The sequence below is a fragment of the Notamacropus eugenii genome, chromosome 1, assembly GCF_028372415.1.
Source record: "Notamacropus eugenii isolate mMacEug1 chromosome 1, mMacEug1.pri_v2, whole genome shotgun sequence".
NCBI classification, from domain to species: Eukaryota; Metazoa; Chordata; class Mammalia; order Diprotodontia; family Macropodidae; genus Notamacropus; species Notamacropus eugenii.
In genome coordinates this window covers 480,083,028-480,104,775 of record NC_092872.1, presented here as the reverse complement: position 1 = coordinate 480,104,775, position 21,748 = coordinate 480,083,028, and the positions used below count along the sequence as shown (strand labels likewise).

The following is a 21,748-nucleotide window of genomic DNA, read 5'->3' as shown; positions in this document are numbered from 1 at the left end:
GAAACTAAGGTGGGTTCCTAAGTCATACTCAATTGAAATTAAAAATGTCAGTCTCTGCCATCAAAACTTCCCGAAGAATTTTCCGTGTTATCAAACAACACAGGTTTAAAACTTGAGTTTCCTAAAATATCATTAAATGAATTTTGGCTTGGGATTAGGGCAGAATTTCCAGCAATTTCTGAAATGGCCCTACACATGGTTCTGTCATTGTACTACCTATTTATGTGAAGTGGCATTCTTAGCACTAATGATTATAAAATCAAAATATTGATCAACTGAAAAATGGTGAAGATGCTCCATGTTTTGCAGTACCAACTATTCTGTCAAGACTTAATTCTATATGTAAAAATAAGCATATCCATCTCTTTAGTATGCAAATATCTTTAATAAATGGTAAAATTATATGTATATCAAAGAATTGTTTTAAAATAAATTTCTTTAATTTATTATCAGTAAATGTTTGTCTGATTTGTAAACCTATTTTATATACCTGGGGTCGTAGGTGAAAAGGCATTGCAAGTGGAAAAAGTTTAAAAAGCCCTACACTATAGGTGTCCCTCAGGGATCTGTCCTGGGCCCTCTTCTCTTCTCCCTCTATATGACTTCATTCAGGGATTTCATCTGTTCCCATGGATTTAATTACCATGTCTATGCTGATGATTCTACCTATCCAGCTCTAATCTCTCTGTTGACTTCTAATTTCCCATTCAATCTCAATCTCTAACTGCCTCCTTGAACTAGATATCCAAGACATCTTAAATTCAGTATGTCCAAAAGAGAACTTACTATCTTTCCCTCTAAACCATTCTTCCCCTCCCTCCCAACCTTCCCTATTATTATAAAGAGCAACATCATCCTCCCAGTCCCTCAGGAGCCCAACCTAGGAGCCATCCTGGGTTCCTCCCCGCCCTATATCCAAGCTGGCACAAAGGTCCATCCACTTCACCTTTGTAACATCTCTTAAACACACCCCCTTCTCTCCTCTGACACTGACACTGAAGGCCCTTGTCACCTCCCACATGGATTACTGCACTAACCTGTTAGTGGGCCTACCTGTCTTAAGGCTCTCTCCAGTTCAATCCATTCTCCCTTTGGTCATGAAAGTGATTTCTTAAAGTGCAAGTTCAATCATGTCACACACACCACCCTCCCCTTGATAAACTTCTACTGTCTCCAAGAGCAAATACAGAATCCTCTTTGGTGTTCAAAACCCTTCAAAACCTAGACTGCTCCTACCTTCTTAGTCTTACATCTTACTCCTTGACATAGTCTTCTGATCTAGTGACACTAGCCTCCTGGGTGTTCCACAAGACACTCCACCTCTTGGCTTAAGGCATTCTCTCTGGCTGTCTCCTAGGCCTGGAATGATTTCCCTCTTCCACTGTGACTACTGACCATGGCTTCTTTGAAGTCTCAACTAACATCTCATCTTCTACTGGAAGCTTAACCCTAACCCCTCTTAAGTGTAGTGCGTTCCCTGTCAATCATCTCCTATTTATCCTGTATATAGTTTCCTTTGTATAAATTTATTTTCATGTTGTCTCCCTCATTAGATTCTAAGTTCCTTGAGGGCAGAAACTTTTTTTTTGCCTCGTTTGCATCTCTAGTACTTAGCACTATGTCTGTCACATAACAGGCACTTAAACGTTTGTTGACTGAGGAAGCAGCACTTTCTTTCCCCCCATCCCCCTCTGTCTTTTGGTTTGACGCCACAGAGGCTATTTATATAATTTATATACGTATTTATATCTACTATGTAAATATACATTTATTTATATTTAAATAAATATAACAGCTATACGTAATAATAAATAACAGCTCTATGTGACCTGACCCTCAAATGCTTCTTTCTCAAAGCTCCGGCGTAATACTGTGCCTACCTCACCTAAAGCTCAGCTCATGTTCCGACCCTCTCATCCTTTCTCAAACTGTCCCTCTGTTTCTTCATATATACGGAACGCTCGAAAATGGAAAGCCCCATAAAAAGTCATATATGTTCTAGATATAGGCTGGGTCAGAAGACTGAAGACAAGAAAATCATCGGTCTGGACACTCTTCCTCAGTTCTGGTCGATGTCAACCCCGTCTTCTATGCCCTGGTTACTGTATCTAAAAAGACTGACAACCAATAAAACCGCCTTCCTTACACTGCGCGGGCTGCAAGGACTCATGGCTTCATCTCCACTCATGCAGAGCGCAAGCTTCTTCAGACTTCAGCAGTCCGTCTGGCACTTGGTGAATGACCCCAAGGTGATGGATAAGCCCCTCCAAACTTACTTGGAAAACATGTCAGATCCGTCAGAACTTGCGACAGTCAGCCTGACCCCTGATCCCCAAGCTGGCGTTCTGCCGGGCTGGAGGACATCATGAACCTCACTGGGGGGCAGCTTGGCAGCAGATCTAGCAGAAGAATACCACGCAGTGCCAGATCCCAGCACTGCTCGAGCCAGTGTAGGCTGTGGGTCGTTAGACCCGGATTCTAGTCAAGGCTCAACCACTAATTTCACCTGGTGCCCCCGGACAGATGGCTTCCCTTCTCTGAGCCTGGGCTGCCTCACCTGGGAAACGGGAGGACAATCCGGGGTCTACTTCCCCTGAACTGGAATGAGGAACAAATGGGAAAAATCATTCCGACCCTGCACACAAATACAAAGGACAGGTATTCCGCAAGGCAGACCGGGGGCGCTTTCGGGCGGGGGCGCGGGCACCGGCAAGGCCTCCCGCGGGGCAGCTCCGAGCAGCTGGAACTCCGCTGGGAAGCCGGCTCCGTGACACGTGCTCCTCGGACGAGGCACCGCCCCCGCCCCGCCCCCCGCCCACCTAGAGCTCGCTGATTGGACGGCTGAACGAAGAGGAGCCGTGGTCTCCAGTGTTCGCTGCTGATTGGCCGGGGGGCGGGGCCACGGAAGTAGTGCGTGGAAGATGGCGGAGCTCGTGGGGAAGCGGCCCCGGGCCCAGGTGGGGCCGGGGCGTCGGATACCACCCTGGGGGTTGCGGGACTGTACGGTCCGGGGACGGACCGCCCTTGGGAGGCGGCTCGCACCATAGGGGGTCTTCTAGTGGGCATGTTCTCTTGGGGGCTGTCGATGACCCCGGGACCCCACGTGTGGCCTTCCCGCGGCGGCGCTGAGCTACCGGGGTGCAGGGGGCGATTCGGAGTCGGGGGTCCGGGGCAGTGCAAGCTCGGTCCTGGCCGGGCATCGGGCTTGGTCCGGCCAGCATCCAGGCTCAGCTTCTGCCCGAGGGAATGGCGTGAAGGCTCAGTCTTTGATCTGCTTCCTTTCTAGGGAGAAGTACGAAAAATCGAGTGGCGGAAACTGAAGAAAGAGAGTAAGGACCCCGAGGGCAGGAATGATTTAGGGTGGTTGGTTTTTAATGTTTTTAATTCTAGGCTTGGTGTCACTCTTATCTCTCGCTTGGCGTCCTGTAGAATGCTAGAACTTAAGGGCTGGAAGAAACCTTAAAGACATCTTAGTCTTAACCCTCATTTTACAGGAGAAAACTGAGGTTCAAGCAGGGGAAATGACCCCACTGAAGTTCCCCAACAAACCACAATGGTCTTGCCATTGTACCAGACCTTTTGGTGGTATTTAACATCTTTATTTTGTTTTAATTTTAGTTATATTACTGTCTTTTGGTTTTGCATCACCATCTGTTCCAAATATTTCCCTCTTCCCTTCCTTTCCTCAGAGCCATCCTTTGTAACAAAGAAAGAAAGCAGTTCAGCAAAACTAGCCAACATGACCAAGTCTGACAATGTATCACACCCATAACCCCCCCCCCCCCCCCCCATCACTGGATATATAAATACAAGTAAATAGGTTAATCCCTGCCCTCAAGAAACTTCAGTCTAATTGGGTGTGACTACATTGTTGGGGAGGAGTGCTTTGGCAGTGTTGATCAGATTACTGATTTCAGTGTTGGGGTAGGAAGATGTGCAGGATATGTTGGGAGATGTCCTGGAATCAGGCCATGATGAACATGCAAGGACTGGGTCTAGGCTGCTTAAGATGAAAGCTCATCAATCAGAAGCCGGGGTTCTCAGGGTCAGAATCTGAAGTGGAGGTTGGAGTATGGCCACAGGAAGATGGCCATCTTTAATGGCTATAGCACAGTGGCCATCTAAAATATCTGTGTAGCAATAGTTCTTAAAACTCAGGAAGAAAAAAATGGAGGGGAGAACGGGAGTGGACTCAAACTAACTTTACCTTAATACCTGATGTCTTCTACAAGATGGATCAAGTAACTGAATATGAAAATTCGTGAGAAAATGAATTAGGTTTTTAGATTTTTATTTTATAATTTCAGAAAACCTAAGTAATAGATAAGTCATCTAAGTTTGCTTAGGGAATTTCATTCAGGCTTCATATGTTAGGTTTAACAAACCATTTTGAGTTCGTTTTAAAAAAATGTGCTAAAGGTTTCATTTTTATGTATCCTTGATTTTTTTACATTTTGCCAGCATTTTATTCTTAAGCCAATTTTAAGTCTTTGATAGGCAATATAGTGAGAAAACTACTGCACTGAGAAGTCTCCAGATTTGAGTTTGAGTCTTTATGCAAACATTTACTAGCAACGTGATAATAAACAAGTCACTGAATCTTTCAGCCTCTCAGTTTTCTTACCTGTAAAACAGAAAATTATACTTAAGCCTTCTATCTCAAAGAAAGCAAACCATAAAGCGCTATCTAAAGGTGAGTTTCCTATTCCACAGAATTTACATCATTTAGAACTTGTTCCATTTTCTCCATCTCCCTCCCACATTTAGATTGAAAGTGCTACCTCTATCCCCACCCTAAACGTATCCGATCATCCCCATCCCCCATTTGAAGATCTTCCTTCCAGGAAAAGAAGAGAAGAAGAAATGGAGAGAGCTAAAGATGATAAAGAAGTTGGAGAAGCAGCGAGCGCAGGAAGAGGCCGAGAAGCAGAAAGAGGAGGCTGAGGAAACACAGAAGCAAACAAATGGTATCTCCCAGAGGCCTTTCTCCAGGAGGGAAAGTGCCCCAGGAAATCAGTGGGAGCCTGTTCCTTAGTTCCCTTGAGTTTTTGCTGTTTTCACTAGGCCTGTGGCAGCTGGAGTCTCCTTTGGGGAATGTGGACAAGGTCATTCAGGGGTCATATCCAGGTGTGATTTGAGGGGCTAAGCATCTTCCCCAAACAGTCACAAACCCACCATGTCCCCTTTTGTACTCACTAGTCACCATGTGTCACGTTCATAGAAGTCTTTCAGGATGGGAATCTGGGCCAATCCCTGCATTTTACAGGAGAGGAAACCAAGGCCAAGAGAGGGAAAAGTGGTTCACCAAAGCAAAGTGGTTTACATAGTAAAGTAGTAGAGCCAGGATTAAGCCTTGGATTTCTAGAGCAACTACATTAAGAAACTGTCCTTTGCTTAAAAAAAAAATAAAATCCTTGTAGGCATTTTCAGTAATTAACACCTTTCCAGTGGCATAGTAAACTGTGAACAGGACCCTCAGAAAGAGATTCAGAGGAGGGTCTGGAATGGTAAGAAAGCAGCGTCAATGCATGCAGTCCTGGAGGCTGCATGAGGGAAAAGGGGTGCTAGGGAAAGAACCTTGAGGTGAGCTGTCAGGAGATCTCCTTTCTAGGCCCATTTCAGGAACGTTCACTGTATAAATCGTGGAAAGTCATCCCTCCTTTGTCTCCTCCAGGGCGATCATACACCCTGAGTGTGGCCCTCCCTGGCTCCATCCTCAACAATGCCCAGTCTCTGGAGCTTCGAACCTATCTGGCTGGCCAAATTGCCCGAGCCTGTGCCATCTTCTGTGTGGATGAAATTGTGGTGTTTGATGAAGAGGGTGAAGACGTCAAGTAAGGAGCTACCCAGACCAGGGAGGGAGAGGGCAGTGTTGAGAGAAGGATGGGGGAATAGGGCTTTTGCCTGCTGAACACATACAGGTGGCCCTATGGAGGTCAGGGACCAGAATCCCAGCACATTATAGTCAAGTGGAAGGGGACCCGAAGCCTGTTCCCTGGGTAAAGAAGGCAAGAGCTGGAGCTATCCCTCCTACTCGTGGGGACAGCTGCTTCAGAAGCATCTGGAGGAGCTGAGTGTCTGAGTCAAATAAACCTTCATCCCTTTCCAGGAGCGTTGAGGGGGAATTTGTTGGCATTGGCAAGAAAGGACAGGCCTCGGTGCAGCTGGCTCGAATTCTCCAGTACTTGGAGTGCCCACAGTAAGATGAAATTTGTTATGGGGAGAAGGGAAAGACGAAGCAGGAGTGGAAGGTGGAAAGCCTCTCCTCAGAGAGTCCCCCCTAACCTCACCCCCCACCCCACCCCTTACCCCCGAGAATGAAAGAGGATAAGGAAGGATTGGACAAGCAGGGTCAGGAGGAAGGAAGGTGCTGAGGGCTGGACTGGAGGTGAAATTCTCCCTGGAAATTCACTGAGGACTGTTTCCTAGGTACTTGAGAAAAGCCTTCTTCCCCAAACACCAAGATCTGCAGTTCGCAGGTAAGAACTTGACTATACTCCCTTATCTTTGGTGTCATTTCTCCTGCTCTTAAATCTTCCTGCACTCCCACCCTCTATCCCTGTAGCTGTGTCTGAAAGATCAGTTATCCCTAAGGCCTAAGCTCCTGTTCCTCCTCTTCTCCACCTCCAGCTCATTGTGTAACCCTGCACAAATCCCCTTCAGCTCTGAACCTTAGTTTCATCATCTTTAATGGGAAGATGATGATACTTGTAGTAGTTTCACAGGCTTGTGAGAAAATTGCTTTGCAAACCTTAAAACTTTGTATAAATGTGAGGTATTGTTATTAGAATCCAGATGATAGGTGTTAAGTGGATTTACTAAGGAAGGCTGGGAATGTTCATTCTACATGTTTGATCCTGGGTTAGTCAGTCATGGAGAGCAGATGTCATCTTCATTCATTTCCCCCATTGTGAGCCTCAGTTTCCTCCTTGGTTAAAATGTGCATGTTTAACTACTTGGTCTTTGGAGTTTTTTCTAGCTGTGGCATTCTCTGACTTTTTCCCCAGTCATATAGTTCAAAAGTGACCAAGCAAGGATTAGAACCCAGATCTCCTGACTCCCAGGCCTAGACCCTTTCCTCCATCCCACAGCGCCCTCCGGAGCCTGTCATCATCTCCTGTGGCCACCTTCAGTTCCCTTCTCCCCTTTCCTCAGGGCTGCTGAATCCCTTGGACATTCCTCACCACGTTCGGCAGGAGGAAGTTTTGGAGTACCGGGAAGGGATTGTGTTAGACAGGCCTACTCGGCCTGGACGAGGTTCCTTCGTCAACTGTGGCATGAAAAAGGTACCCTGCCTGGGGGCTCCCAGGCCTGGAAGACTGTAGCCTTCACTAATTTAGCACAATGCCTTGCATATAGAAGGAGCTTAGTAAATGTTTCTTGACTCTCAGTAGGCATACCTAATTTTCCCAGGTGGGAAGGGGGAGATTCCTTGCTCAGACCCAGACACAGCCTCTTCCTTCCGTAGGAGGTGCAGATAGACAAGAATCTGGAACCTGGTTTGAGAGTCACTGTGCGTTTGGACCAGCAGCAGATCCCAGGTATCTTGTTCTCCCCGACCCCAGCCCCTCTCATGAGGCCTAGGTGATGGATGGACCTAAGGACCTGGGGGAGTCCTTGCTTAGGAGGAAGCTGGCTCCCAGCTGAAAACTCAACCTTCCTCGGTAGATTGTCTCAGTGCAGTTTGTCTGGGTTTTCTTGGCTTCTGTTGTATTTCACCTACATGTCATACATACTAGCTTCTCCCCTATAAGCTCCTTAAGGACATTTTCATTTTTGTGTCAGTACACAAGTCATTGATTGTTGGATTGTGCCCCATGCATACTAACACTGTGCCTTTTCTACATTTTGATATCTTCTTCAGTGGCTAGTACAGACTTCTGTATACAGGAAGCACTTAGCAAATGTTTATTGAATAAATTGACTGGTTGGAATCCCTTCTTAGAGATGGGCTTGCTGAAGGGGCCCAGGTTTACAGGGAGAAAGGTCTCACAGTCATCTTCACAGTCTCCTTGCTTCTTCCCTTCCAGAAAGCAAGAGCCTCAAGGGACGAGTTGTATCAAGCCAGGAGCCCCGAACACATGCTGGTCTCTACTGGGGCTACAGTGTCCGCCTGGCCTCTTGTCTCAGTGAGTACTTGATCTTCCTGCCTGTGGTGGCCATTGGCTGGTGTGCCTGAAAGAGCAGTGGTCTGACAGTCGAGAGGTGTTTTCAGTCTAGTCCAGGCTATCCCCTTATCTTTGTGTTACCTGGGACACATTATGTCTAAGCTTTGGGTCTCTGTTTCCCCATTTGTAAAATTAGGGGAGTGGACTGAAAGATTTTCAAGGCCCTTCTTTGTACAAGAGAGAATACTGGATTGGAGCCAAAAGACCTGACTTTACATGCTGTTTGACCTGGGCAGATCAGCCTCCCTCTATTGACCTTGTTTTCCTCATTTATAAAATGAGAGGGTTTGATCAAGCCAGGGGTTCTTAACCTGAGTGCCACAAGCCCCTTTGGCATACTGCTAATAATGTTTGTTACAAAGGAAACTTACCATATTGAGATAGTTTAGATATTTTTTTAAAAAGGTCACAGACCTTAGGTTAAGAACCCCTGGACCTGCTTGGTTGTTTCATTTATGTCCAACTCTTTGTGACCCCATTTTTGGTTTTCTTGGCAAAGATACTGGACTGATTTGCCATTTCCTTCTCTAGGTCATTTTACAAATGAGGAAACTGAGGCAAACAGGGTTAAGTGACTTGCCCAGGGTCACAAAGCTAGTAAATGTCTGAAGCCAGATTCAAAATTAGATCTTCCTGACTCTGAGCCCAGAGTTATATTGATTTCCCCACCTAGCTTCCCTTCTAGCTCTAATGTCCAGTGGTCATAAGTTGTTTCTTCTTGGCCCAGTTTGGGCACCACCCAGAAAGTAGGTCTCATAATTAGATGTTCTTCTCAGAGTAGAAGGGAGGAGAAGTTGCCTGAGCTGTATGTCAGTCTTAACTAAGCTGAACTCTTCTCTCCAGGTGCAGTGTTTGCTGAGTGTCCCTTTAAGGATGGTTATGACCTGACCATTGGAACCTCAGAGCGAGGGGAGGATCTGGCCTCAGTCCAGCTGCCCAAATTCAAGTGAGCTGCCATCAGAGACTGAAGCACCAAGGGGTGGGTGGGGAATGAGAGATCAGAGGAATTAAAATACTGAGGAGCTAGGAGTTGACTGGTGTTCTGGAGTTCCCTTCTCTCCTATCTATCCACTCCAAATGCAGAAAATGGGAGTTATATCTGTACCCCCCACCCCAAAGCCATGAGCCTGTACCCCAGGAGGATTCAAATTAATTACCACTGGTCACAGCTACCTGCTGCGTGCCCAGCTCTGAGATAAGCCAGAGAACATATAGAATTCCTCTTGCCTTCCTTTTCTAGCAGCACCTTAGGTGGGGGGAATAAGGGGGAGTTATTTGCCCATCTGCAGCTCTTGGCTGTAGACAGAAAGATGAAGTCAGAATATTGGGAGTCAAAATGAGGAAATGACTTAGTCTGACCCCCAACATGTTACAGATTTGGAAATGGGACCAAAGAGGTTATTTAGGTAGAAACTGCCTCTGACAGACTTTATTACCCACCCAGCTGGGGAGATGAAGGGATTTGGGATAGGAAGGCAGGGGAAGGTTCCCCAAAGGCCAGCTGGTCTGATACCCCAAGAGAAATCCTCTGCAGTATCCCTGCCAAGTGTTCCTGTAGTCTGTCTGGACAGTGCCAGGAGTGGAGAACCCACCGTCTACCTCTTTTTGGTTTTATGAGGCAATTGGGGTTAAGTGACTTGCCCAGGATCACACAGCTAGTTAAGTGTCAAATGTCTGAGGTAACATTTGAACTCAGGTCCTCCTGACTCCAGGGCCAGTGTTCTAGCCACTGTGCTACCTAGCTGCCATGTGTGTTTGTTTTTTAAAGGCAAACAATTCTGAGTAATGTAAAAATTCGGATCAATGCAATCACTGTCTACCTCTTTCTGACAGGTTTTTCCTTATAGGCCAAAGTCAGCTTCATGATAGTTTCCACCAGGAGGTGGCCCAAACTGAGCAGTGGGTGTTGTCAGACACACAGTGAGCTTGTCTCCTGGAGGCTCTTTGTCAGTGTAGAGGCTACGCATGAAAGTGGCTTGTGTTCATTTGTGTGGTGTGTTAGAAATTAAGAGAAGGGGTGGTTAGAGGCTTCCTAAAGGAGGCTGGCACATGAGCTGAGCTCTGGAGGCTGAAGGAGATTTGAACAAACACTGGAAATGTGAACTCCCCAGTTTGAGCATCCGCTCTCACTCTCCCCTGCTTTCTGCTCTTCTCTTTTCTCTCCTTTAAGCCATGCCATGGTGGTGTTTGGGGGCCTCCAGGGGTTAGAGGCTGGTGTTGAGGCTGATCCCAACCTCGAGGTCACGGATCCCAGCGTCCTCTTTGACCTCTATCTCAACACCTGTCCAGGACAGGGCAGCCGCACCATTCGGACCGAGGTAAGAACCTTAGTGACCTTTCTTCCTGACACCACTTCCTTTTCCCACTGGCCAGGGCTGAACCCTGGAACTGTCCAGAAAAGCCTTTCCCCTGAAGAATTCTCTTGCCTTCCTTTTCTAGCAGCCCTTGGGTGGGGGGCATCGGGGGAGTTATTTGCCCATCTGCAGCTCTTGGCTGTAGACAGAAAGATGAAGTCAGAATAGAGTCAGAATGAGGAAATGGCTTAGGCTGACCCCGTGTTACAGATTTGGAAATGGGACCACAGAGGTTACTTAGGTAGAAACTGCACACATCCCAGAAAGTGCCCCCTTCCCCGGGTGGTACTACTGCCTGAGCACATGTTGAGGGGTACTGTGGGCGTGGTGAGGGGTGGTTCCCGTACTGGAGGCCGGCCAAGTCAGGCCTTGCGGCTCCCTTCCCTTCCAGGAAGCCATCCTCATCTCCTTGGCCGCCCTGCGGTCTCGTGTCACCGAGGCCGGGGCCCGGCCAGCCTGAAGGCCTCCTTCGGTGCTGCCCTTGGGACTGAGCGCAGCCCACATCCCTGGTGCCGCGGGACGCCCGGGCCTGAGCTGGCAGGTGCCAGAGGGACGACGAGGGACCCCCGGGGGAAGCCAGCCCCGCTTGGGGCTCCGCCGGCGGGGCCGGAGGGCGGGGGCCTGGCCGACTTACCCAATAAAGTCATGGGGCGGCGCCCCCCCAGCTCGCTCTCCCAAGCCCTTTCTCGTCCATTTTGGTGCGGTCCAGCAGGCCAGGCTCTGAGCCGCTGCCGCGGGCTGGGCGGCCTTGGGCGGCCTTGTGCCTCCGGGAGGTGGGCGGGGCAGCACTCAGGCCGCCTTAGGGGAGGGGAGTGCACTTGGCACCCGTCACGTGGCCTGCCCGGAGGCCCAAGTGCCCTGGGGAAGTCACAGCCGCAGAACCGAACCAAACCTGTAGTGATCCAGCAGGTGTGTGACGAAGCGGACGTGGTGCCTCCTGGGCGCCGGAGCGGGGAGCGCAGGCGCGCTTGTCCCGCCCCCGAGAAAGTGGTTGCGTTTCCAGGTGCGGCCGTGAGGGGGCAGCACCAGGCCTCTTACTCACATTCGCACTAGGACGTCTATTCCGACCCGGCGCCCGCAGGGATGACGATGTCATGCCCCGCCGGCTCTCCGCGCAGGCATCCTGGGCACGACGTCCGTGCGCACATCCCTTATCTGTCCCTTGGCCTGTTTCCTATTCCCACCGTAGCAGCCTGCATCCTCCCCCCGAGCCGAAGCCGGCTTTCCTCCGAGGCCCGGGGCGGCCCCTCCCGTCCGCCAGCCGCGGTTCCGGACGGAAGCCGGGCCGCAGCGGGTCAAGCGGAGGGAGAGCACCGAGCCGGGTCACGTATTTCAGGGAAGGGGCAGGATAAGGGGCAGGGCGGGAGCCCCAGGGGAGGGAAGGAGCGAGGAAAGCGAGGGTGGAGGGGAGGGGGAAGGATAGCCCTGGGAAGGGGACTTCAGCGGGCTGCGACGTCCCCAGTGTAGAGACCCCCCGGGGCCAGTTACCCCCCCAGCCACGCCTCCTCATCCCGGGCCACTCTCGTTCCCGTCCGTGAGAGGCCGGCCCACGTGGTAAGGGACCCCACGGCCCAGGGCTCGCCTCGAAGGGCCCCTGCAGCCTTCATCGGTGAGAGCTGGCCTGTAGGAAAACGTTTGTAGCGGCTGTGTGTGGCGGTGAAGAACTGGGAACTGAGGGAGTGCCCCTCCATGGGGGCTGCCGAACGAGCTGCGGTGTGTGAATGCGGTGGAGTAAGAAGGGTGAGCAGGCAGGCTTCGGAAAGCCTGGGAAGACGGGTGAAGGGGTGGAGGCCAGCTGGGCTAGACAGCCCTCCTGAGCCAGGCCGTGATCCGGGACACCTCCAGCACTCGTGATGGAGAGTGGAGACACAGCCAGAGTGAAGACCGTGCGTCTGAGGGCGGGTGGAAGCAGGCCACTCTCTCTTTTGATGTTTTGTTTTTTCTTTCTCGTGGTTTTCTCTTTCGTTCTCCTTTCACAAGATGACTAATGGGGAGACGCGTTTAATAGGATCATATATGAATAGCCTATATCAGATCGCATGCCATCTTGGGGAGGGCAGAGCAGAGGGAAGAGGGAAGCATCCCACAAAGCGGTCCCTTTATCCAGCAAGATGCTGAAACACTGCCCCATAAAATATTCAAATATTTCCCTAGGGGATTTCCTTGGCACTAGAGTATCCAATAAGTCCTGGATAGATAATATAACGAATCCCTGCCAAAACAAAGCGCACCCCAATAAATCTTGGATGAGATCACCGTGGTATTGCCTGGGAATGGCACCGATCCCCTCAGTTCTCTCAACATTCTCCTGAACTCAGTTCAACAGGTTGTGTCGCCAGGAGGCAGCTATAACCATGATCAGTGACTACTGGGATTCTCAGCGCTAGGGTGGCCCTAGTTTATGTGTTGGGGGATACACCCCACTGTGGTTCCCGAGACTTGCACTGGAGAGTTTGCAATTTAAAATCAAACACCATGATAGCATTAACTCTTAAAGATAAAACTTTTATTAAACGACAAGGCAAAAGTAGGAACAATCAGAAAGTGTATTCAGTAGAAGGCAGGAGCATGCATAACCATGACATTTACTCAAGAACGCAAGATTATCAATCTTGCTCAATAAAAGCTACAGCAGAGAGCACATACAAGAGGGGGCATAGAAGTAGGGAGACCCATGTGCTTAGGACAAGTCTGGAAGGCAAGCAATGATGTCCTTGGTCTCTTTAGAGATGGTGCTCTCTGCACCAGCAGGGTAAAATTATTTGCCTGCTACCTGTACCCATTCTGGCCCTCACAGGTCTCTTGCTCATCAGTTGATCAAAACTGCTTCTCTGCTCTGCTCAGCCATAGAAACAGTGACAAGGTGACAAGCTTTTCAAGCATAACAGCCTCACTTGACAGGCACAAAGAAAGTGTCACATTCTTTCAGCCAAAAGCAGTTTCCTACGGCCAGAATACTGCAAAGCGCTAATAGCTCCAATTAGATTTTCCTTATCAAGCTGTGTAGATGGTGAGAGGGTCATACAGCTTCCTCCACTCAGCTCTCCAAATAGCAGGGGTTACTGTTTTACCCAATCATCTCTTAATAAAAAGTCACATCTCACAGCAAAGCTTGCCTTTCTCCTCCTATTCCCTCCCCTCAAAACCAGAGAGGACAGACTAGGAAGGGTGGGGAGCCTGCCGCCTTGAGGCCACAAGTGGCCCTCTAGGTCCTCAAGTGCAGCTGCAAGGCCACAGGTTCCTCACCCCTGGACCAGGACAACTCAGGCAAACCCATAAAAAGTTTTCCATCTCTCAGGCTAAAAGGAGTTAGAGGGCAATCTTGACTTTCTCTAGCCAATCAGCTCTCAGCAAAGCGCTGCTTCTGTGCCAATAAAAAGTGCAGATCCTGCATGTTAACTTTGTTCAGCTCCTGTCAGCTTGGGTTCAGTCAGTCTCCCTTCCTGCCTTAATGTTCATCTGGTCATCTCCTACCCTTTCTTCCCCTTCCTGTGTTCTCATACTTCTAATATCTTAGATCAGGGTCTCCTTGTAAGTGTTACATAACCTATCTTGGAGTTGAGAAACTCAAAAATTCCACATTTCTGTCAGGCATGACCAGCAGTCCTTATATAATCTTCCCATAATCCCCAAATACTTATTTGACCTATAATTTATCAGCTATTCCTTCATAAGCCCGAAAAAGACCTGATGGATCACGATGCCCTGGTGGCCTTAGCTGGGGCTCTGAGCTTAAACAGGACTTCCAGGTGAATTTATCTGAGGGCAAGTTCCCTCTCAGGCCCTCAGATGTCTGTGTCCCCCTCAGCACTTTATCTGGCCATCTGTGGGATATAGCTGCTTAGAGTAGAGACCGAAAATTCAGGACTGGTGGGCTGGGATGGTATTTGTTGATTTATTGATCAGGACAGGCAGTGTTACTTAAGTATTTCACTTAAGAAAACTTTCACAATGTGAATTAGCTCAACAAAATGGCAGCAAAAAACCTTAATGAGATTTGTTGTACCTTAATTACAAATCCAATGCCCAGAGAAAAGAGTGTGGCGTTTTTTGCGATGACACTAGAGTACTGGCTTAGGTTTGGGGCAGGCCTTTAGGAGCAGGTTTTGTAACCCCTAAATCAACTTTTTAAGACAAATTCAGTGGGAGATACCATACTCCAATCCCAAACCTCCCACTCCCCCTCCCATGAAGGAGATACTGTGGGGCTATTCCTGGGTATGGGGTGGATGAAGCCTGCCAATTACTAGCATCCTATTTTAAGTAATCATTTCTGCTAACTAGGTGTTTTTCTATGCTCCTTAACTTCTGAAAAGTCCCAGTTACTCCATCCTTGGCATTCCCTGGTTTTCTTATTTTAAAAGGGACCCTGAAAAACTGGAGATGAAGAGCACGCTGAAAGAGCTCAATACCACAAGTTGAAGGAATCAGGATGCTTAACCTCCAAGAGACATCACCATTATCACTGACGGGCCTTAAGAACCAAGTGAAGACTGTTCCGTGTAGCTTAAGAAAGCACAACTAGAATCAATGGGGGGAAATTAAAGAGGCAGACTTCAGATGAATTTAACTAACATTCAGAGCTATTAAAACCTGAAAGGGTCATATATGATTTTTATATATAAACAAGTAAGATGACTCGTCATACTGTCACAAGCCCTTCCTCACTGGGAGTGTCCAAACAGAAGTCTGAACTGCCCCTTCTGGAGTACTTAATGTTCACCACCCTGGGCCTGATTCTTCACCAGGCCAAACACTATCTTATTCTTATTCTGGAATCCTTCCAACAAATGGCAGCTGGATCTAAGTAAGTATTCAGAGGTCTTTTATGCTTTGTGCAAATTCTGGACAGGGTGAAGTACTTCTATAAAATACTGGGGATGGTATTCTATGCTAATAAACTCAGTCTGATGAAGGTTCCCAAAAATAATTCTGGGAATGGTTTGAGAATTTTGGGAGTGATCTGAAAAAGGGGAATCACTTATCTATTGTAGAATGGCTTTTAATCATATTGTAGTTCTTTAGACTTTTACTAACTCTATAAATGCTCATCAGGTAATCAAAGTGATCTATTTTATAGAATTATCTGCATCACAGACAGCTACAAATTCCTCCCCTCCTAAGAGTTGGGAGGATTACTCTTCTTTCTCCCCTAAACTGTCAACAGCACAACTTTTTTATTTAACCAGTTTATCTACTTGGTATTGTAGCCTATGGTGTAACAGGCAGGGCTATTCCCCCAGTACTTGCAGCTCTTTGTTTATCAAAGACTAAAGTGCAGTATGCTTTTCCTAAGGCTTACTTAGCTACCATATTCCACTGATAAGATTTTCTATATTTTATCCCATGCTAAACAAATTTGTTAATTGCTACTTTAATAATTTGAGATCTGACAATACCAAACCAACTCCGTTCCTACTTTTTTTATTATTTCCTAGGTATTCTTCACCTTTTATTCCTCAAGATGAATGATATGACTTTGCCCAGCCCCTTGGCAACATCCTCCACATAAATTGTTCTTCTAATTACATAAAGTATCCTCTTAGTAATTTGGTGTATCATTGAAGCCAGAGATGAAAGAAATATAATTTTTACCAAAATGCATGCTTGAACATTGTAATTTTTGTATTTCTTTTTAACATCTCACCAACCCCCTCATTTCAGATGGGAAAACAAAGACTAAACAGGCAAAATCACTTTGCAAAAAGACCTACAAGTAGAGGGCAGTGGGGATGGAAACAAAGTGCAGTCTTTATAGGTGTGATGACGGTGCCCAGTGGCACCGGATGTCTCCAACAAGCTGTAGAATCCTTGGGATTTTCTGATCCTCTCCCACCTAAGTGTATGCCCACCCTCCACCCACCCTCCTGTGGTCGGTGGGCCATAGACCACAACCAAAGAGCACCAGCAAACCCTTTCTTTATTACAAAGTTGAAACTCGACTTCAAGGGCTGTGAGGAGTACCCCCTCTAGCCTATTAAAGGTGGGTTCAACAAAATACAAGCCACAAGTACTGACACTTCCCTTCCACATTATTAGGTGCCTGAGAACCTCCTAAAACAGGAAGGGAAGACAGACCTCCCCCAACAAAGTTGGAATGCCCTAGCCTGATCTGTCTCCCAGAAGAAGATCCAAGGACAAGCCTAGGTACTCAGGGGTAGTGGCGTACTTCTCACCCCCAAAGATGCCCAGGAATAAAAAGGGAAGGTTCAGGTATCCACCAGCCCTAGGAATTCTGGCATTTTACAGATGGGGAAATGACTTCCACAAAGTTAGAGATGACAAGCAGCAGAGCTGCCCTGTCTAATACTCTTCACTACACTGAGCTGCCCCTTGTTCTGTCCCTTTGCTGTGCCTCTCCACGCCTTTACTTAGCCCCAGGGGCAATGGCCTTCAGGTTGCTTGTCCGTGTGAGAATGTTGGGCACAAAGAGCAGCCCAGAGGCCCGCTCTATGCTTTCAATGGGAACCAGGAAGCGCTCCAGTGGGATATTCTCATCCACAGGTGCATTGGGCATCACGTACGAACGGAGCTCGATCTGCCCCCCAGGAGCCTCCAGGATCAGCACCTTGAAGAAGTGGGTGGGCACTGCCACATTGTTCTTGCCAATCACCTGGTACTTCACATACATTTTCCCATCAGCTTCCCTCCTGGATGGAACAAAAAAGACAAGGAAAAGCAACGGACCAAGATCAAAAGACATTCGTTAGTGTTACAATGTCCCCAGTAGGCCCAGGTCCCTGCCCTCAAAGCTTACAGTCTAGTTAAGTCAAGAGGCATTAATCAAATCTTTATTGTGTGCTAGACAGTGCCCTCAGGGAGCTCCCAATCTAACAGATAAGACAACAGGCAAACAACTATATACAAACAAGATATGTGTGTACACACACACACACACACACACACACACACACACACACACACGGCAAAATGGAGATAATTTCAGAGAAAAGGCATCACGATTAAGAAGGGCTGAGAAAAGGTTTTGTTTGAAAAACGAAAAAAAAAAGTTTTTGTTTTGTCTGAAGCTTGAAGGAAAATCAGGGAGGCCAGAAGGAGGAGATGAGGAGGGAGAGAGAGTCAGAGAAAGTTAGCAGAATCAGGAAATGGAGAGTCTCGTATGAGGAACAAGGAGCTAAAGTTGAATACAAAATTGAGGTTGGACAAGGGGAGGCAACAAAGGTCCCAGAGCACAGGTGTGAGCTAATGATGGAAGCCAAGGATAGTTACTTTGGCAATGACCCAACAGTGGCTTTAGTTAATGACAACTGTAAGCTAGTAGGACTATATCAAGACAGACATCTTCAAAAGGAACCGGGGATCCCTTTATTGGCTTTTTAAAATTATGTATTTTTTTCAATCCACAAAAATCCACTTTCTTTCCCTTTCATGCCAACCCCCTCGCCCCCACCCTCAATTAAGAATGGAAAACAAAACCTGTTACAAACATGTATGGTCAAGAAAAACGAATTTCTGCATTGGCCATTTTGAAAAAATGTTTCATTCTGGACCAAGTCCTTTCCCTCTGTTAGGAGGTGGGTCCCATGTTTCATCTTTAGTCTACTGGAATTATGGTTGGTCATCACACTAAGCAGAATCCCTAACTATTTCAAAGTTGTTTTTCTTTACTGTAGTGTTGTCATGTTATGAACTATTCCCTTGATTTTGTTCACTCTGTTCTACATCTGTTCATAAAAGTCATCCCAGGCTTCTCCAAAACCATCCCCTTCATCATTTCTCATAGCTCAATAGTCCTCCATCACATTTATATACATAACTTGTTCAACCATTCCCCAGTCTAAGGGCATCTGCTCAGATTCATTCTTTGCCACCTCAAAAAGAGCTTTTTTTTTTTTTACGTCTTACAAGTTTGTTTTGCCTAAGTCTAATCCTTCCTTTAACCTAACCCCCCAATTCCCTGTTTGCTCCTTTCCATTCTATTTCCCTGTAGAGTAAAATTTATTTCTACATCCAACTATGTATATGTACATGTGTGTATTCTTTCATTTTTTTGATCAGTTCAGATGAGAGTTTGGGTTCAAGTGTTTGCTACTCCACCCCACCCTACCTGCTTTGTTTGTATAGATGTCTACTTGCACCCTGATTATTTGACATAATTTTCTCCAATACTTCATCCTCAGTATGTTGCTATTCTCTCCTCTTTCCACTTTTCTCTTAAGATCATCTAGATATGAATCCCTCCCACACCTTGTCTAATTAGACTCCCTCTTTGACCCCTGATGATGACAGGATTCATAGGGGACATACATACCATTTCCCCATATTTGAACGTAAGCAGTTCTTCCTTTTTTAGTGCCCATGACTATTTATTCATGTTTACTCTTAATTCTTGTGCTTGAACTTCAAAGTTTCTATGCAGCTCTGGTCTTTTCATCCAAAATGATTAGAAGGGCACTTTCATTAAAGGTTAATGGCTCTAAGTTTATATCTTTTGCCTTCTGGAATAGCGTATGTGGTACAAACTCTCCACTCCTTTGTAGAGTGGTTGCTAAATCTTGTATGATCTTTACTGTGGCTCCTTAGTATTTGAATTTTTTTTTTGGCTGCTTGTAGTATTTTTTGGAAACCTAGTAGAAGCTCTAGATTTAGCCATGCTGTTGTTCCTGAGTTTTTATTTGGGGGTGTCTTTCAGGAAACGGTCAGTGGATCCTATTTCCACTTTGTACACTGGTTCTAAGAGATCTGGACAGTTTTTTTTAAATTTGTTTTGTTTTCAAGATTTCCTGAAATATGATGTCTAGGTTTTCTTCAGTAGTACCTTTCAAGTGGTCCAGTGATTTTGGGTTTTCCCCACTCCTGGATCTGAATCCCCAAGTCAATTGTTCTCACTATGAGATACTATTTCATTTTTTTTTTTGGCCTTCTGACTTTGTTTTAATATTTTTTTGTTTCATAAGAGTGATTTAGCTTCTATTTGGTTCATTCTACTTTCTAGGAAGTTTGTTGCTTTGGCAAAGTTTTGTACTTCTTAGGCCAAGCTATTCTGTGTCTTCCATTTTTTTGTTCAAATTTATTTCCTCTAGAGTTCTCATTTAATTTATAAAAACATTTTAAACTCTTCTTAAAACTCTTGCTTTATTTGTTCTAGGAATGTTAATTGAACTTGTGCCCAAGTTGTTTTTCTTTAAGGAAACTTAATTCTCTACTCGGTTTGCACCTTGAGCATGCCTGTCACCTTAACAGTTTTATGATGGGATTCTCTTTCTGCTTCCACCTTCTTCTTACCCTACCTTCCTGATTTCAGACTTGATAACAGGGCTGCATGCTACTAATTCCTAGAGGAAAGGTCTGGGCTGACCCTAGTAGTGCTTTCTTCAGGAATTGAGTATAGTGTTATTTCAGGATCCCAGGGGCAGCTCAGGCTGGGAACCCTACAAACTTTCAGTGCTCCCCAAACTGTCTGATCCAGAACAAAGTCTCATTGCTTTCCCTGTCCCCAATTCTCCTCCTCTTCCTCCTCCCCCTTGCTGCACTGAGGTCTGCAAGCTCCTGATCTGGATTTGAGTCTGAGCAAGAGTAGACTGCTGCTATGCTCAGTCACTCTTATCCACCTGGGAAGCTCTTTTGATTTAGAGGGACAGAACTGCGGGTTTCCCTTTGGTCTGGTTTTCCCCCTGAAGTTTTCAGATACTATCAGCAGCTGGAAATGAAACTCTGTTCTACTCCTAGGATCTGAGGTGCATCAGGACCCATGGCTGCTCCCTACCCTGGAACCAGTTCCCAATATCAGTCTGTCCTATGATTCTGTGAACTGGGCAAGCCTCAAAGATTTTAAATGGCTCCTATTTCTACACCTGGCACTCAATGCCCTGGTAAGGGTCTAGGACAGGGGTGGAGAATCTGCAGCCTTGAGGCCACATGTGACCCTTTAGGTCAGTCCCTTTGACTGAATCCAAACTCCACAGAACAAATCCTCTTAACAAAAGGATTTGTTCTGTAAAACTTGGACTCAGTCAAAAAGCTGTACCCGGGACCTAGAAGGCCACATGGACTTCCTCTTGCTCTGGTTCACAGCTCCTTCCTATGCTGGACATTTCCTGTGTCCTCAGACCTCTCAGTCTCTCTTCTTATGCTGACCGGACTGGAAAAATGACTCACCATGACTTTCTTGGATTTAATCACCAGGATTCAGACTGGTACAGGTTTAAGATTCTTGGAGGGAATTTTTTGTGATGATGATAGTGATAGGTTTTTGGGGGTAAAGGGAAGCTCTCTGTACTGCTTCCTGGTACTCTAGCATCATGGTTCCACTATCTTATTTGCCTCTCCAGGTCTCTCCCCATACTGTCTACTCTCAAGTACTACCACCTGGTTGAATTCCCTTATTTTATAGACAAGAAAACTGAAGTAGGGTGATGACAACTGAGTGATCAATAAACAAGGATTTATTAAACACCTACTATATATGCTAGCCACTGGGCCAATCACAAAGAATACAAAAACAGAAAAGAAAATGCTCCCTTGCCCTCAAGGAGCTTACATTGTTTTGGGGGAGATGATATTTACAAAATATATATACAATTAGTACGTGATTCACTTGGTTGTTGAAACTGGCAGAAAATGAGCTATTATGAAAAGAAAAATTACTAAAATCAAAATGTAAAGGACATAAAGAATTGATCCTTTAGAGGTACAAAAAGACATTCGGTGCTTGAAAAACTTAAAATTCATGTGTGAAGCAGGAGTTATTCGATTAACTATGAGGAGAGACACAGGAGGGCCAGACAGGGAACTAAGAGGACGTCTTTGAGGACGGAGGAATGACTGAGGCCATCTGCCACTTCGCATGTAAGTGTTCTTAGAGCTTGCAAAGTTAAAATACACGAAGTGACAAACAACTGTTTGGAGACTATGGGAAGATTAAATATGGCCTGCTAGTGACAAAACTAAGACAAAGGTGAATTTTGTGAGTTTTACCTCATAAGAGAAAGTAAGAGCCACCATATTAAGCAGTAAGAGGCTCTGACCTAGAATGTGGGAAGACCTGGCAGAAACAGTCACTGAGAGGAAGGCTTCAGCTGCTGCACTTGGGAGCCTGATTGGGAGAAATGAAGCACTGCTTTGCAGGCAACACAGGGAGAGAAGGGCATCTCCTGAGAAGTCCCTGGCTCTCTCTTTGGGTTTGAGGCGGAAAAACTCAGGAGGACAGAAGCAAAACTTGACTCAAGCACAGCCCCCCAATTTAGATATTGAGGCTGCTGTGAT

The 21,748-nt window shown here is 46.5% G+C and overlaps 2 protein-coding genes and 1 long non-coding RNA gene across 4 annotated transcripts in view; 1 reads left to right on the top strand and 2 right to left on the bottom strand.

Moving 5' to 3' along the window:
* The first annotated feature begins 1,531 nt into the window (after positions 1-1,531).
* On the top strand, positions 1,532-16,126 carry SPOUT1 (SPOUT domain containing methyltransferase 1). 2 transcript variants are annotated; one of them, XM_072632626.1, is made up of 14 exons: positions 1,532-2,957; positions 3,287-3,329; positions 4,845-4,967; positions 5,675-5,834; positions 6,110-6,199; positions 6,430-6,479; positions 7,156-7,286; positions 7,469-7,541; positions 8,031-8,129; positions 9,012-9,114; positions 10,339-10,486; positions 10,914-12,262; positions 14,887-15,329; positions 15,961-16,126. In XM_072632626.1, exons 1-12 carry the CDS (start codon positions 2,922-2,924, stop codon positions 10,980-10,982), a joined length of 1,125 nt encoding a protein of 374 aa, XP_072488727.1. In that variant the 5' UTR covers positions 1,532-2,921; the 3' UTR covers positions 10,983-12,262; positions 14,887-15,329; positions 15,961-16,126. The 2 variants fall into 2 exon arrangements, with proteins under 2 accessions (XP_072488727.1, XP_072488728.1); XM_072632627.1 differs by lacking the exon at positions 1,532-2,957 and having other exon boundaries at positions 4,768-4,967.
* LOC140519529 (uncharacterized) lies at positions 7,886-11,285 on the bottom strand. The gene is made up of 2 exons (XR_011972221.1): positions 11,157-11,285; positions 7,886-8,175 (listed from the first exon to the last, which is right to left on the bottom strand). It is a non-coding gene; the product is annotated as an uncharacterized lncRNA (long non-coding RNA).
* Positions 13,007-21,748, bottom strand: part of ENDOG (endonuclease G) — a 21,683-nt gene continuing 12,941 nt past the window's right edge. Inside the window, exon 3 of the mRNA XM_072632631.1 lies at positions 13,007-17,172. Coding sequence (XP_072488732.1) covers positions 16,890-17,172 — 283 coding nt within the window. The 3' untranslated portion in view covers positions 13,007-16,889. The remainder of the gene's footprint in view (positions 17,173-21,748) is intronic.